The sequence below is a fragment of the Halichoeres trimaculatus genome, unplaced genomic scaffold (genome assembly GCF_033239565.1).
Source record: "Halichoeres trimaculatus isolate MK-OKI-2021-1 unplaced genomic scaffold, fHalTri1.1 fHalTri1_scaffold_11, whole genome shotgun sequence".
NCBI classification, from domain to species: domain Eukaryota; kingdom Metazoa; phylum Chordata; class Actinopteri; order Labriformes; family Labridae; genus Halichoeres; species Halichoeres trimaculatus.
The window spans coordinates 16,567,181-16,583,081 of NW_027437189.1; the positions used below are offsets into that span (position 1 = coordinate 16,567,181).

Below are 15,901 nucleotides of genomic sequence, written 5' to 3' on the forward strand. Positions count from 1 at the left end.
TGTGTGTGTGTGTGTGTGTGTGTGTCTATATATGTGTGTATGTGGCCATGGGTCCTTTGTCTGAGGTAGTCACATGACCAGTCTGACATCGCGCCGTCCCCCCTCCTCTCTGCACTATCATACAATAAAACGTACAACCGTGTGATACAACAACAACAACCCACGCCACGTGTCTGACAACAAACAAACACAATCAGTTCATGGAAAGTTTTCTTGATGAGCTAAACACTGTTCTCAAAATGAAACCAAGGAAGCAAAAAAAGGACATCCTCCTAATTAAGCCACACGTGAGCCATTAGCGATGAAGGGAAAAGGAGGATGGGATGGGATGGAGGGAGTTAAGGGGGGAGTAAAAGAGGGATGAAGGGAGAGAGGCGGCTGAGCTGGTGGGGATGGAGGTTTAGAGAAAGTAAACAGAGACAAAGTCAGAATGAATCAATAGCACTTGTTCTTATAAGTGAGGCGGTGATAAACAAACACAAAAACACAGGAGAAGACACAGGAACAAGGGCACACGGGGTTAACAGTGAAATTGATGAGGCGTGCGCCATGCGGTGGCATGTCTGCTCTGTAATGTATTTAGCCAATATCATCTGTTAGGTAGATGAGAGGTAGATGGATGTAGGAAAGGATGGAGAGGCGGAGGTTAGGGAGAGGAGGAGCAGACAGGAGGGGAAATAAAGGAGCTCAAAAATGATTAATATAGGGGGAGGAGTGGGAGGAGTCAAGGACAGAAAAATAAGGGACAAAAATCGATCGTTGGTGGTGGCGGGGGAGGAGGAGGAGAGCCAGCGGAGGAGATGGCAGGAGACAGAGGGAGAGAGATGAAGGGTGGAGGGTGGGGGGTGGCTGGGGATCTAACTGCCTATCCTATGTGCATGTTAATTACAGAGAGAGAGAGAGAAAGAGAAAGTCAATAAGTCTACCGTGGAGGATGACACAAAGGAAGCTCAGGTGTTTTCCCTGTCAAAACAAGTCAAGAGAGTTCAATTACAGCCTCGGAGTATGAAACCACTTCACCTCAACAGCTTAAATAGCTTCATAATAACATATTTTCAACTTCTGATATCACACTTAATGTACGATAAATATACAACAAAAAAACAAATAAAAATTTACACGATGCACTCCTCCTGAGTTTCAAAACATTTTGCAACCAAGAGGAGAGCCAAGAGAAATTCCCCAAAGAGTATGCAGAGTGATGACTGCCTTCTTCCCCAGTGTTGTACTTACTTCAGAATTCACCATTTCTGTGTGTAAAGTTCAATGACTTCTCCATGTCAGAGCAAAACTTTTATGACCAAACACTCTTAAAACTGCAGCGAATACATAAAGATTTAAATTTCAAAACTCACATTAGAATCATCTGATAACATATAAAAAGCCTTTGACTATTAATGGTTTATTTGGTTTATTATGGTTTTATTAAGAATGTTAAAAAAAAAAACTTAGATTTTTTTTTTCCAATGTAAATTTGTTTATTGTTTTTTATTTTCAATTTCTGTTTTTTTGTTGTTATTTTGTTGTTTTCTTTTTTCTTAAACTGTCAGTGTCGAAAAGGGCACAACACCAATCGCTCAATGCTTGTAATTTCCAAAAATGTAGACAATAAATTCAATAGTTTATGCGACCGTAATCTCATTTAAAAAATATTTTTTTAACCTAAAAGCTGTTTGCATTTTGCCATTAAACTACCAAAAAACTTCTCAAATAACATAAAAACATCAAAAATAACATGAGAAAGCATCAGTGCCAGTTTCTGGTAAAACAGGAGCAGCTCTGTGAGATTCAGAAGTGGAGGAAAAACACAGAGACTTTTAAAAAACCAAACCAAACCAAGATCACATCTGTTCATAAATCTTATCTTAAATCCTGAATAACATCTTTTCACAATCATTAACTGAACCCCTCCTTCCCTGTGTCTGCAGGGGGATCTATCTAATAATCAACTAATAGTTAGCAGTGACCATGGAGAAGTATTTTAACATTGAATGTCATCCTTGTTGTATCTTGTTATTGAGGGCATTATGTTCACCGTGGACTAAATAAAGTACCGTAAAATACCAAATAAACGCCGGGTTCCAATTAAACGCCTGGTCTGCTCAGTGATTGAAACAAATAAACGCCCCGGCTACTATTTGGTATTTTACGGTATGTATTTATAGCAGCAGGGATGTGTTCTGATTTAAAAAAAAAAAACAAAAAAAAACAAAGAGGGGAAAGAAGTCTACAGTTTGCTGGAAAAGGCACAACATGTCTTGTTTACAGCCATAAGTGTCAGAGGTGATTTAAAAAAAAGTGAAGAAAAGCATGCTATATGGACAGACTTTTAGTGCTCGAGGACATTTTTCTTGTAGTTAACTTTTCCTTGACCTCAGTGAGACTGTGGACAGCGTAGAGCAGATCCACAGATATAATGGCCGCTTTTTCTCCCTTGTTACTCCCCTTCCCTCCACCCATCCCCACTTAGATCCAGCCAAGCTTCCCCAGACCGTAGCGGTGTGATTCCTCTAAATGAGTTTAGCTTTTATTAGTCTGTCAGAGAGAAAAAAACACAATGTTTCTCCCAGTAGCAGGTCGAGATATTATTCATCTATAATTGGTAATAACCCCGTACCCCCACCCTGAGGCGCCTCAATCTCCACTGAGTAATCACTGCCATCGCCTGCTCTGCTGGAAACAGCATTATTAGGTCGATGGCACTGTCTCTACCAGTGCTGTCTGCCAAGGTTTATTATCCGACGATATATGGCTTTACTCCTGCACTTCTTTAAAAACACCAGGCATGGAGGGGGAATCTGCCGCTATTAAATGTCTCTGCATCCTGGACAGTGGAGGCTCCGCAATGAGCTCCAGAGGGATCATTAAGGCTGAGACTTCAACAGATTTTATGGCAGTGAGGTTGGCTCTGTTGTGCAAAACACCTTCTCAACATTTACCTGCCAACTCAACTTTTCCATGAACTTTTCTTTGGATTTACATATTGAAACTCTGCACAAATAGAAAGTTGAAATTCTGACAGAAACTTTGACATAAGCAGTGCTGTAACCAACAATTATTTTCGCTTTTAGATGACGGCATCTAAGAAAATAGTGAAAAAGCACACAGACAGACTGATCTTTCCAAATTTATCAAATCTTTCACTGTTGTACACACATTACGAGAAATAACCATCAACTGGTACAATCTGTTGTTTAAATAATTTGTTGAAGCACAAGAAAGACAGAATGATGATGTCTTAAAACGTATGAAAAACAGATGTACTTCTTGGAAAAGTCTTAGTTTTAAAAGATAGATTCTGAAATTAAGTCAAGCACAAAACTGTTAAGTCCTGATTTTCAGGGAAACAACCTCTGAACTCAAATCAGATTCTCCAACACTGATGGCTGCATAATTTAGCATCATAACGTTTGCAGTTGTATGAAGTCGTATAGTTTGACCACTCTTAGCAACAATTGCCTCTTAACTTGATGGCCTGAGTACTTTGAAGCACGAAATATGAAAACAAAATTGAAAAATGAGATTTAATGCAGCCTGGCACCACCTTACCTTCCTTTGACAGCTTATTAAAAGATCCACTGAATTTAAACTATCTATATTTATGTTTTCTTACAGAAAACTTCAGCTCTTTTAAACTGTCTTCTTTACACGTCCTCTCTCTTCGCCTATGCCCCCCTCCCCCATCCTTACAGCCGACCATTCCTTGGATTTCAAGAAAAAAAACATTACGATTTGTTTTCAAATAAATTGAGACATAATCTTGTGAGGACAGCTAGCAGCTGATAACCCACAGTGCAGATATTACAGGATCTTTTTTTCCACTATTATGCCTGAAAGCAATGAAAGCAGAACAGAACTGATGGACAAAATGTTCAGTAGCTATATGAGTGCATCTGGTTGGCTGCTCAGTTTCTCCCCTCCAGCTCCCTGCTGCTACTGCTGCTGTGGAAGAGCTGGAATATTGTTCATTGCTAACACAAGGGAATCAACCTGTTAGGTTTTAGAATGGGAATAAAATTAGTCACATGTGGTGGATATCTGATGTCCAGGGAGGGAGTAGTCTCAGCCCTGCAGAGTATTCCATGTCTGTATTCTCTATTTTTGCTTGTTCTTCCCCCACTTTACTTTCCTCTCTAAAGGAAACAATAATCTCACAAGACAACTAGGTTAAAGACAGTGAGAGTGAGTGAGACATTGACCTTGCTTCGTCTTAGAACAGTCTAATATTTCATCAGCAAACACTGAGGGCACACCTGCCTCACAGCTTCACTCAGGTTCCCACATCTGCCAACGGCTCTGTCCTTCATCGCTGTGAGGAAGCATCAGGGGAGAAAAGGAAGAAAAAAGGAGGAAATAAAGCACATGAAAAAAACAAAGTCTTCTGGGGTTTACCTAGAAACTCTGGTACAATTGTGGGAAGGTGAAGGTGGTTTTGAAAAGATAAACTTAATTTAAAAAAAGAGGTATGATACTGCACCAAAGAATCGGAAAGCAGAAGATAAAATGATGTTAATAAATGATCACACTTTTCATGGTACACCAACTACTCGAATGTATATTTTGGTTTGTCACTTCAGTTGGGGACAGCACCTGAGAGGTAACTTTCAGTTTGACTTCAGAGAAACACAAAAAGACAACTTTCAGACCAAAACAGCTGAAAATGAATCAACAACAGAACAGAATTGAGTTATGCAAGCTTGTTAGGGGAAGGAAGAAGCATCATGTGCTTCCGAGACAGTTTTTTAATGTACTGGAGAAGTGAAACCATAATAGAGCTAACTTGCTGATCCATTCAACATTTCAGTTAAAGTCATTCACTTCTCCTCGTCTAGGTTACGATGACATGTGAGCCACTGACCGCACACAGTCACAGCAAACTGACAGAAGCTGGAATCTGTTGTTATGCAAACTGTTTTGTGGGAATGTGAGTGTGTGTTAAATGGAACGTGTGTAGGTGCTGAGATAATTTTGACAATGAGATCATGGAGATCAACCACATGTGACTAACGTGTTGATGACAGGGATGGTAAAAATACGTATCTGTGGTGAGGGTGAAGATAAAAAAAGCACAAATTTAGCCTCTGATCTATCATCAACCTTAATGTAACAGTGAATTAGTTTGATGTTGTTTGTAAGTTAAAAAAGAAAAACAATTAGCAGTTTTGCAGTGAAGACAAACAATTTGATAAAGTAGGTATCAAAACCAAATATGAATTATTTCCCACCCTTTCCCAATAAAGATTTTCTCTACTAAACCTCTAAATAACTAAATCAATCTAACTCAGGGTTACAGCTTTAGATTTTGTTTCAAATAATATATCATTTTAAGGATGTGAACTTTTGTGAACTCCAATTATTGGCTCATTCGTCCTCGGAAATGACCCTGGATCTTTTCGGGCTTATTCTAACGTGCAAAACCTTCGGGGGTTGGTTTAAAAGATGTATTATGCAATTAGGATGTGTTTTCAACAAGGTTTTGTAATGTTGGGTTATGACCGCTGCCAAGAGGACCATAACCTCTTTTTGTGTGGGGCGAATGATTAAACTGCTAGGCCAGCCACTTACAAGAGGAGGTATTAACCTCACTTTCAAGCTTTAGGCTGTCCCTCTAACATCTCTGAAGTAGATTTTTATGATTTACATCAAACAACTCTTAACTCATCTCAGGCTGGTGTCTTTGAAAATCTTTTCAGCATCTGTTTGAAAGACTTTATTTTTCAAACTGTTTCTAAAGAAAACCCCAAAAGCCCACTTCATTTTAACTGGTCACCTTTCTAGAAGCCTCCTCATTTGCTGCCATGCCACAAAGTTGTTCTCACTGAGTCAACCATTTTTATTTTGGGACCTAGAATCTAACCTGAAAAGTTTAGAAAGGGAACAAGAATGCAAAAAGAAAACCGTGTCCCTATCGCTTCCTTCTCATGTGGCTGTTTAAACAAGCCATTCACAGCAGTCGGCAGTTTCATCCTGGGATTACTCCGACGCAACTTTATCTCGTAATTTAAATCTTTGCACATGTTAAGCGCTGGCATCCAACATTTCAATGTAACAAAATTTCAAGTTTTGAGCCGGTTGGAACACAGATTAAATTTATGGATTCCTCTTTTTTTTCGTTTTCCTCTTTTTTCATTTCTAAAGGCAAACAAGACCATCAGCAACATAACTGATGTCAGACCAAAACCCTCTATTTAATAATACATTTTGCTGTTAAACCAAAGCACACACGTTTTTTTCAAGCGCCAACCTCCGGTCTAAGAATATGAGACAATGCAGAAGTGCTAAAATCTGCTGTTTCTGGAGTGCTCGCTTGAGGCTGGCCCCAGAAGTAGCGGAAGTCACATACACACCAAGCCAAAAAAAGCCATTTTCGAAACAGAAATTAATCTTTTTACAGCCTGGTTCAAAAAAGGTCTCCTGTCTGAGTCAGAAATTTTACTACCGGCACCCACTGTACGGGGGTTTAATTTTTTTCTAAATCGGCCGTTCAGAAGATATTGAGATCGTGAGCTCCCCTAATAAGAGGCACAGCTGAGGGTCACGTGACAGCCTGCGCCCTATGGCTGTAGGCGAAGCCCTTGCCACTACCAATATGGCCGCTATAGTTGATGTGCTTCATTTTCTGTTTCAGAAACAGACGGGTGACGTCGGCAAGACTACGTCTATGTCTTTTTCTGCAATAAAACACTATGTTGCTATGTAGGACAAGACAAACAAAAGGATAAGGTGTACGTTTTAGTGCTAAATTGGACTCACCCTGAAAGTTCATCATGGCAGATTTAAATATGAAAAATACTGTCTCTTTAAGGAAAATACTCATTCTTACTGTGTGTCCATAAACGACAGTTTATTCTGGAATGATAGGCTCAGCTCAAGATGCATTTATGATTGTGTGTGTTTTTACCGTGTTCTGAATGTGTGATTGGTTGAAGCCATTTGCAACAGGAAGTGTTAGTATAAGGCTCATAAGTGAGACTTTTATCTGCCACTGGTAGCCTGTGCAATGTGCATATGTTGAAACTATTCACCGATAGTGTATTACAAAACAAAAACTCCATGGTTTGGATTGGTACATGGTTAAGAAATAGTATGAGATCTGCAAAAAAAAAAAAAAAATACAAGGGAAACAACATTGCCTGCTGCCAGACTTCACCTTCACACTGTAACTATTCATCCAGCAGCCTTCCTTTAAAGATCAGATTTTCCACAGAGGCCAAAATGCTTCTTTACCTGCAGTAAAGGTCTAATGAGGGTGATGTGTTGGTTGCTGTTCGTAAACATGCTTTACAAAAAAAGCTTCACTTCTCGAGCTCAAAGAGTGAGATGGGTGGGGGGGCAGCCGTGGTCGAGCAAGCTTAAGAGTGAATAAAAAGAGGGAGGGGAATTAAAGGGGATTACCAAAGTCATTAGGATTCATCCTCAAGGGAGCATGCAAAATTTAATGGAAATCACTTCAGGAGTTGTTGATATATTTCAGTCCGAGCTAAAGCGCAGCACTGCCATCAGCGTAATGACATTAATGTGGCTCCAAATGCATGAGCGAAATAAGGTGGCCGTGTGTTTACGAAAAGCTGACCTCTGGGAGCTGGAGAGGAAGATGCTGCAGCATTCCTTCAACAAAAGGCTGACTTATAGCAGAATGCTGCAAAGCTTTATCCTGTAGCATCACATATCATACCCTGTCACCTGCTTCCATGACCTCATCATCTTCACACCCTGCCACCCATGTTATCTCCAGGTTTCATTCCAGCATTGTAATAAATATATAAAATCTGCAGTGTTAAAAAAAGCTTATAAGGATTATCTTCAAGATATGCTGTTCAGCAACTGGAATGTAAGTTTATAGAGGATTGACCTTTGACCCTGGTGTTAAACGGCTCTGGAGCTGAGCATAAACAGCCTGTCTGCTAGCCTCCACTCTTCGTCATACCATAAAATGGTCCACACACAAAAGAAAAGAGCTGACCTTAACTGTCTCGGAGGTTTTCATGAGCGCCAGCCCGCACAAACAAAAACACACACCGGTTAAAAGTGCCACAGCATGAGACAGAGCTTTTATCTACATTCAGCTGCCTTGATAAAGAACACACCAGAGGACAGGGGAGGACAGGGGTTAGAGAATGAACAGATCATGAAAAAGGAAGAGAAAAACAAAGCACAGAGCCAATCAACTGACCGGCATAAAACAAAGGGGGATCTGTTGGAGCCCCGTGATGAGAGAACTTCGATCTCCAGAGAGCTACAAAGCCCTGATGCAGCCTGTTAAGCTCCTGCTTCGATTCGGCTCCATGCTGCTGATCAATTAGAGAACAGCTGAACCAGCTGCTGACCACACATTCTGTTTTTACAGGTTTCAAGCTGAAAATCTTTATGATACCATGTGTGTTCTGCCTGGACCCCACCCAAGTGTCATGCCATAATCTGATCGAGGCTGGCAGAAAAGAAATGTCAGCATGCTGGTGTATCTGGGTCCATCTGCATGAACCAAGTCCTTCATGAGCGATAAAACTATGGTGTGGATATTCTCTGTACGGTGTCACTTTAAGTCAGTCAGTGTTAGGAAAGCACACAACTAGGGAGCAAGCAAAGTAAGGACACAGAGTACAAGTAGTGCAGTCAATCTAATATAGAATTATTAATAAATTGCCAAGAGCCATTTGCTTCTATATTAATTTTCCAGAGCAAGTTTAGGAAATAAGAACAGTAGTCATCCTTGTTTTCCAATGAGCCTCTGTTCCAGTGTTCCTGCCAGCTTTGGTGTGAAGGAAAAGTGTCAACATGGAAATTTTCCATACAGGCAACCTCAGCTTTCCTTCTGTATGGAACTGAACCAAGTAATGTAGGGCATAAACACAAACAGCATCATACCACAGACACCACTCTCCTTGCATAATACAGAGTCTCAGTGAAATACCCTCTCATTTATAGAGAGAATACAGTTCTTTCTCAGATATGGTGTATTGGTTTATATTTTTTTTAATAAAGAGAAAATTTATGTTGATATAAAATCCTTTTATAGAGAACATGTGATGCAGACATGTAACAAAGAATAACAACTCTGCACAAGCACTAAGTGCATATTAGTGTATCGTAATTTTTGTTAAAGTTAGCTGTATGTTAATAAATGATACTTTAGAAATATCTGTGAATCCAGTAGTTTGTTGATGTGGTTCTCTGAGACTTACCCATCCTCCTTGGGACTCGATCCAGGGTTGAATTCGGTTGTCCAGGTATAACGTCATCCACTCAATGATCCTGCCCACCAGCGGACTCATCTCCTTCTCCACGCACTCGACACACAGCGCCCCACCAAAAGCGAAAAGACCTACGATGCGGCCCCAGTTGACACCGTCCCGAAACACCTCGTCCATCACGTTCTCAAAGCTCTGGTAGGCTGTGGCCGGCGTGATGTGCAGCTGGTTGTGCAGGTCACTGAAGGCAAGTGCATAACGCAGCTCGAACTCATTGGCCGAGTCCCGAAGGGCCTCCTTCACTGCGTCCATATTTGCCGTGTCCGGCAACCGTTGCTGTCGGAGTGGGGAAGCAGGGGGGGTTCCGGGACTTGTGCCGTTTAATGTTCCATTGGCGTGAGTCGCTACCTGCTGTTCCTCACCTGCCCCTGGCCCTGCCCCATCAGTCCTGTTTGAAGGCTCTAAGAGGCCCATGTGGTCAAGAGGATAGTTTCTCTGAGAGAGTTTGTAGTTAATGTAGAAAACCACCAGTTCTCTGTTTTGAGACATTTTGAGTTTTAATTTAGGTCTTTTCTTTGCTCCGCTCTCTCTGCTCCCACTCCTCTTGGTCAAGCCTCACCGTGTTAGAGTGAACACACACTGCAAGGCTTTCTCCCTGCGCCGCTTCTGTTCAGATCCACATGGTCAGCTATCCAGAGGACACTTGGGCGGGGGACCTACACAAGGCTGAAAAATCAGCTCAGACCCTGCAGAGAAACAACGAAAGGTCAAGTTCTGTACAGCCAATAAGCATCCAGTGATTTTAAACTGTATGTGCATTCAGGAAGAGGAGCGTGCAGGGATGTAGACTTTCAAATTAAATCTGGACAGGTAGGGTCAAAGGGCGTTTCTCTAATTGGACTGTTACACATTGAGCAGATGGCAATGGTATTAATGAGGTGATAGCAGAGTGAATATGTGTGTGTGTGTGTGTGTGTGTGTGTGTGTGTGTGTGTGTGTGTGTGTGTGTGTGTGTGTGTGTGTGTGAGAAAGAGAAAGAGAAAGTGAAAGTGACCGTCAGTGATAGGGACAAAGAGAAGGGTGGTGTGAAGAAGGTGAGGTTTAGGTGAGCAGATATCACAGGGTCAGTCTGGGCTTGAAGGCTCAGGTAGACAGTCACCATCCTTGGACAGCGACCTTTGACCTTCAGTCAGAGTTTTCAAGCACTGAGTTTGTCTCAGCTCTCAGCTCTGGTCCAGCCTGTGCTTCATACTCAGACACCCATCTGCATACAGTCACACATAAGCATGCCCTTGAATTACCATAAAGAACAGACTTTCCACTGGACAATACTCTGCTTTGATTTAAGGTGTGAACCCTTATGACATAAAATATAAACGAGCTGTTTTTCAGATGATGCCTGCTACCACCACTGACTAACAAACTACCATTCTTCTTTATTCACTGGCTGAAAAATAGGGTCTAGTTATTAAATTTCCTGTGTACTCTTTGTGGTAAATTTTTAATGAATACAAAGTCATAAACCCTGTTGGCAAACAAATCTTTGGATATCATGGGTAATTCTGTAGTTCAGCATTTGTGTATGAAACAGATTTTATTCATATGTTAATGCATGATATAAAAAGAGTAACTCTTGACAACAAGAATAAGTGTGAGAAAAGGAACTTGTTGAAATCAAGTGTCATTTAAAACACAGTTAGTAAGCTAATTTTTAAAAAGAAGAACATGAGAAAAAAGAAAGTTAAGGAAGTATGAGCCGCCATTGTAGTAAATTATTCATTTTTAAGAAGAATTGTCACATTTTCTGATCCAGACTCTTTAACTGTGGGAATTCTGCGATTTTCTCTGCTCCTTGTGTTTTTAAACTGAATCTTATTCAGTAATGTAACTGCCAGGAAATTAAACAAGCAACCAGGATACAGGCTGTATCTCCTGTGGTGTGTGTGTGTGTGTGTGTGTGTGTGTGTGTGTGTGTGTGTGGGGGGGGGGGGGGGGGGGGGGGGGGGGGGGGGTTAATAACAGAAAATAGTTCTCTAATATTTCAAAGAAAAAAATAAAATAAAAAAGTAATTTACAATAATTACAAAACAATTCAGTATTTTGTGTCATTCCCACCCTAGATAGGTAAATTATTAGTTGTCAATGCTATCTTTGTAATGTTATTGCGAAATTAAAAGGGCAACCTTCAGTTTCAGGTACTGAAGGTGAGCTTTTATTTTCCTCAGTGACTATTTTCCAAGAGAAGTGACAAGTTTTTGAAAAGCATGTATTTGTTCATTTGCATTCTATGCACTCTGTCTGTCAACTGACAACACAATGCCCTCATCTGACACGCTCTTCGATATTCAGGTGATTAACTCAGCCAGATAGTTAATTTGATGCATTTTATTATAGAAACCAGAACCAGCTCGTGTGCTAATGTAGTCTTTGGCTAATGGACGTAATTAGGGAAACATTTCTTAATCGAAAATTTTTATTATGATGTAAAGTAAAATGACATCGTTAAATTTTTATGTCAATGAGGTAGCCAGTAAATGAAGTTTAAATGGACCTTCATCTTTGAAACAAAAGAAAACCTGAGAGCATCCTCTGACAAAGCCTGCCCCTGGTCTCCTGCTGCCACTTATAATTCTCCTGTAATTTTTTGATATTAACTGAAGTGTGCAGACAAACAAAAAGATGTGGGAGGAACATGACCTGCTGATGATCCCAGAGCATCTGGCACCTGACCTTTCCTGTAACAATATTGACATTTAAACTGATAACCGGTTGGAAATCGTAATGATTCTGTGTAGGGGGTTCATGCAAATAGTGTTGGGTATATTATATAACGCATAATGTAACTACCCTACTTTACAGCACAAAAGAAGTCAGATAGAGTCTCCACTGGCTCCTGGCCAAACAAGTTACGCGCTTCAATAGCAACAAGCCCCAAAAAGTTCTAACAAACGTACTGACGGCTGACAAGTTTGGCTTTAATTCGTCGTAAAATTAAACATAAACAGCATATTATAACGGATAAAGCCCCACGAGGCAGGAGTGTTTACAATGGCCACATGCGGTCCAAAGCTACCAGCACGTGGCTCGCGTGTTAAAAGCTCAGCTGCGATGTAAACATCATCCAGCGCCTATAGGAATACCAGCGAGTCGCGACGAAAAGTGGCAGCTGAATGCAACATTTCTAACGACATCGCTCACATGTTGACACAAAACGCAAACTGTAGTCTCTGTAAGTTACTGTCCAAATTCCAGCGTAATAAAAATGTTCAGATAAAACAACAAGGGTGCGTTAGCGACACTGTACTGCCTCTATATGCTACGTTTTAATGCTGTGAGAGCCCCCTCTGTAAATGTTAATATCCGGATTAAAATGTATTCACAGTTCTACTTCGCTCCCTGGTATGAACACTTTTAATACATAAGACCATAATTAGGGTCTTACCAGCAGTGGAGACTAAAAAGGGGGAGAAATCCTCGCTTCGATCGCCACGTCCCTGTGTGAAAAACCTACAGAATCCGTCAGACAGGGTTGTCCGTTTGACGCTATGCCAGTATATGAAGGCTGTCAAAATCAAGGCATGTAAAATTATCTACAGTCTATGGTGTATACCTTAACGCCTCCCCTCCTACATCTCTCCTCATCCACTCATGGCATGACCAGCCTTCCTCTATTACGTAACACGACGCATTCAGGAGCTGTCTGAATATCTGGATCACGATCACATCGAGAATCTTCCTTTGAATTCGTGACTGCACTTATAATAAATATATCAAATGATTTAACCAGACACATGATATTTTTCGTGTCTCTCAATACATTATCACGAACAGTCATACTGTTTTGAATCTAAACATCTTCTATTATGTGTATGTAACGTGGGATAGGCAATCAATTTGTGTTAACATTTTTCCATGGAAAACTAAATTAAATATACTGGTCTAAAGTATTTATTGGCTGGCATTTTATTGTGATAAATATGAAAGATGAAAGTGATGCACTAACTGGCAAGCTTATTCATAAATTCAAAAAGCAATATGGTATCTAAGATCAAAAGCTCGATTCACAAATTAAATGTACTACGGGCGGAACTGCCTTAGCATCAGTTCCTGAAAGCAGCACAGGCCAGTCCCCTCCTGTCATAAACACTATAGGCTAAGTAAGACCTTTAACCACAACGCATACAATAGCCTTTTTTACACCACTCTGTTCCGGCTTCACATAGACTTAACCAAACTCGCAATCGTTACTACCAAAGTCATAATTGAGAGAAGCAATGTAGAAAGCCACAGCTTCCCCTGTACTAACGTTGTTCTACTCAGATACTGGATATGTAGGCTACTGAAGATGGCTGTCACTGTCAAATGAAGAGTCCCTGTGCAGTCGCGTACATATTCATGGAAATGTGTTTTAAACCATTTACTGCACTTTAAACGTGCAAGCAGCGTGAATCAAAGTGAATTTTCACCAGAAAGGACAGAAGGAAATAAAATGATGGCTCCGCATTCTTACAAATCTGTCGACCTGCTTCCTCTAAGAGCTTGAACCAGAAAGGGAAATCCACCATATCCACAATTATTCATTCGACATAGCGACATCAGTCACTAGTATTATAATCATGAATCAACCAGAAACTCTTACTTGTAAGGAGGGCTCCATAAAATCATGTCTGGTGGCTTTCAATCCAGACCCCGGCTGGTTCTAGCCTGTGTGGCTACGCCGACGGAGATCACCCAAACAGTCAGCTACTGGCTAGCAGTGATCCGCCCACATCTACGTTCACGACGTAACTTCACCATACCAGCCTACTCTACTCAGTCCAGACAGATGACAACCTCATACAACGCGAAGTGTATGAAACTGAAGTGAAAAAACTCGGGATATTCTAACTGGAGAGTATTATTTGAGAATCACTCCCGTATAATTCAGCCAACAGGGACTGTTGACTACATGGAAGTCCTAGCAAGCGCTAGCAGCACCTGGCTAACATTAGCGCTGCTCGCTAACAGTGAACCAGTTTACTATGTTTGTAGTACAAGTCAACGGTCGGGGCCCTGTGTCTAACCCAAACTAGGACTGTGTAGATTGATGGGCATGGGTTACTCACTCATCGTTTGCCTATCTTGTTACTTTATATGGCTCAATAACAGAGCTTAATGTAGCAGCTGTTAGCACTGTACTTGCCAGGACAAAGGACGTGAGAAGTCTCCATGGTAACCTTTGTTACGCCAAATTCTAGAGAGTAGTTCAGAATGCAGCCCGCAGGAGGGAGGGGTTAAATATATGCCCCGCCCACTTTTATTAATTCACAGTGCGTCACTGGGTGGAAGTGAGGAAACTTCAAAGCTGGTCAGTCTCTCGTTTGCAGTTACCATTCTCAAATGCCACAGACTGCTAGCAAATCAGTATATCTATCCTTAAAAGTTCTGTCAGAAGTAATTAAGAATTTCCAACTCCGAAAACAGGTTATATCACCTAGGTGGCCAGCATATGACCCTGAGTATACTCCAGCACCTTGAGATGAAGTTTTGACTTGAGGGAAACATTCACTCTTATTTAGGTAATGATGCCTACAACTCAAAAATTTATAAGGTATTAGAAGTGAGCTATACTACGCTATCACTACACTGACCAAGGACAACAATACAGATTATACCTAACAAACAGGGAAAAAAGAACTGGGCATCAAAATATCTGAAGACATTTGGCAACAGGAAGTACAGTCGTCTTCTTCAAATTCGTGGACTTCAGAGGGACTTTTGCAATCAAAACAAAGCCTCTCCTGTAGGAGACAATTTGGAGCAGGGATGGTTGACTCTTCTCGTGTTTTTCTGGTCTTGTCCCCTTATTGAGTCTTTCTGAAGGAGGTAGCAACAATTATTTCAAAACCCCTTGATTTCACTATTGGTAAATCATTCTCATCCCTTTACTTTAGTTCATATACCAGTTGGATAGAATAAAACTGACACCTACCTCCTAAAGATTTTACTGGCATCAAGTACAACAAGTAGCTACATCCTTTAGAGCAAATTACTTTTTCCATAAGACTTCAAACAGAACTGTGGGGTGGAAAAAATGATAAATAGTGTATTTATTTAGCCAGGGAAAAATGCCATCTGACTGTATTAACAGGTATGCATTTTGTGTACAATCTTTTTTTTTTTTTTTAATGTGCTCCCTTGTATGGATTAGCCTATGATATTGTATTCTGTTCTTCTTATGTGTACGTGTAGGGAGGGAGGGAGGGAGGGAGATAGGTAAGTAGTAAGGTATGTAGGTAGGTTTTAAATGCTTAAAATATAAAGTAAAAAATAATCTCATTCACAAATATTAAAATATTACAAAGAACTTGAACTAAAGGAGATAATATCTACAAAAAGTACACAGTTTCTACTAAAGCTTTTCAGACACAACACAGAACCAGATTTTATATGAGCACCATTGTAATGTATTATTAATAATAGTTATGATGTATGAAAATGCAAAACCTGTCAGCTGTTCCAAAGGTGTGTAGTAACAACACAGGCTTATATGTAATAAAAAATATCTAACTACATCAAAATCCACTTCAGAAAATACTTACACTCTGCTTTAACACATATCTGATTTGTAACAGTGCAATGTAGAAAGGCTTCTAGCAAGACATATTTCCAAACAGACTCTTGGGCCTTGGAAATGTCTGCCAGGTTGATACTGAGATTTTTCATATCTGACA

The 15,901-nt window shown here is 40.5% G+C and overlaps 1 protein-coding gene across 1 annotated transcript in view; it reads right to left on the reverse strand.

Annotated features, from left to right (window-relative positions):
- The window catches only part of bcl2l1 (BCL2 like 1), a 41,390-nt gene extending 27,408 nt beyond the window's left edge, over positions 1–13,982 (reverse strand). The window contains exons 1-2 of the mRNA XM_074682248.1: positions 13,828–13,982; positions 9,183–9,934 (exon numbers count right to left, since the gene is read on the reverse strand). Of these exons, the coding sequence (XP_074538349.1) occupies positions 9,183–9,737 (555 nt within the window). The 5' untranslated portion in view covers positions 9,738–9,934; positions 13,828–13,982. The remainder of the gene's footprint in view (positions 1–9,182; positions 9,935–13,827) is intronic.
- Positions 13,983–15,901: the final 1,919 nt, after the last annotated feature.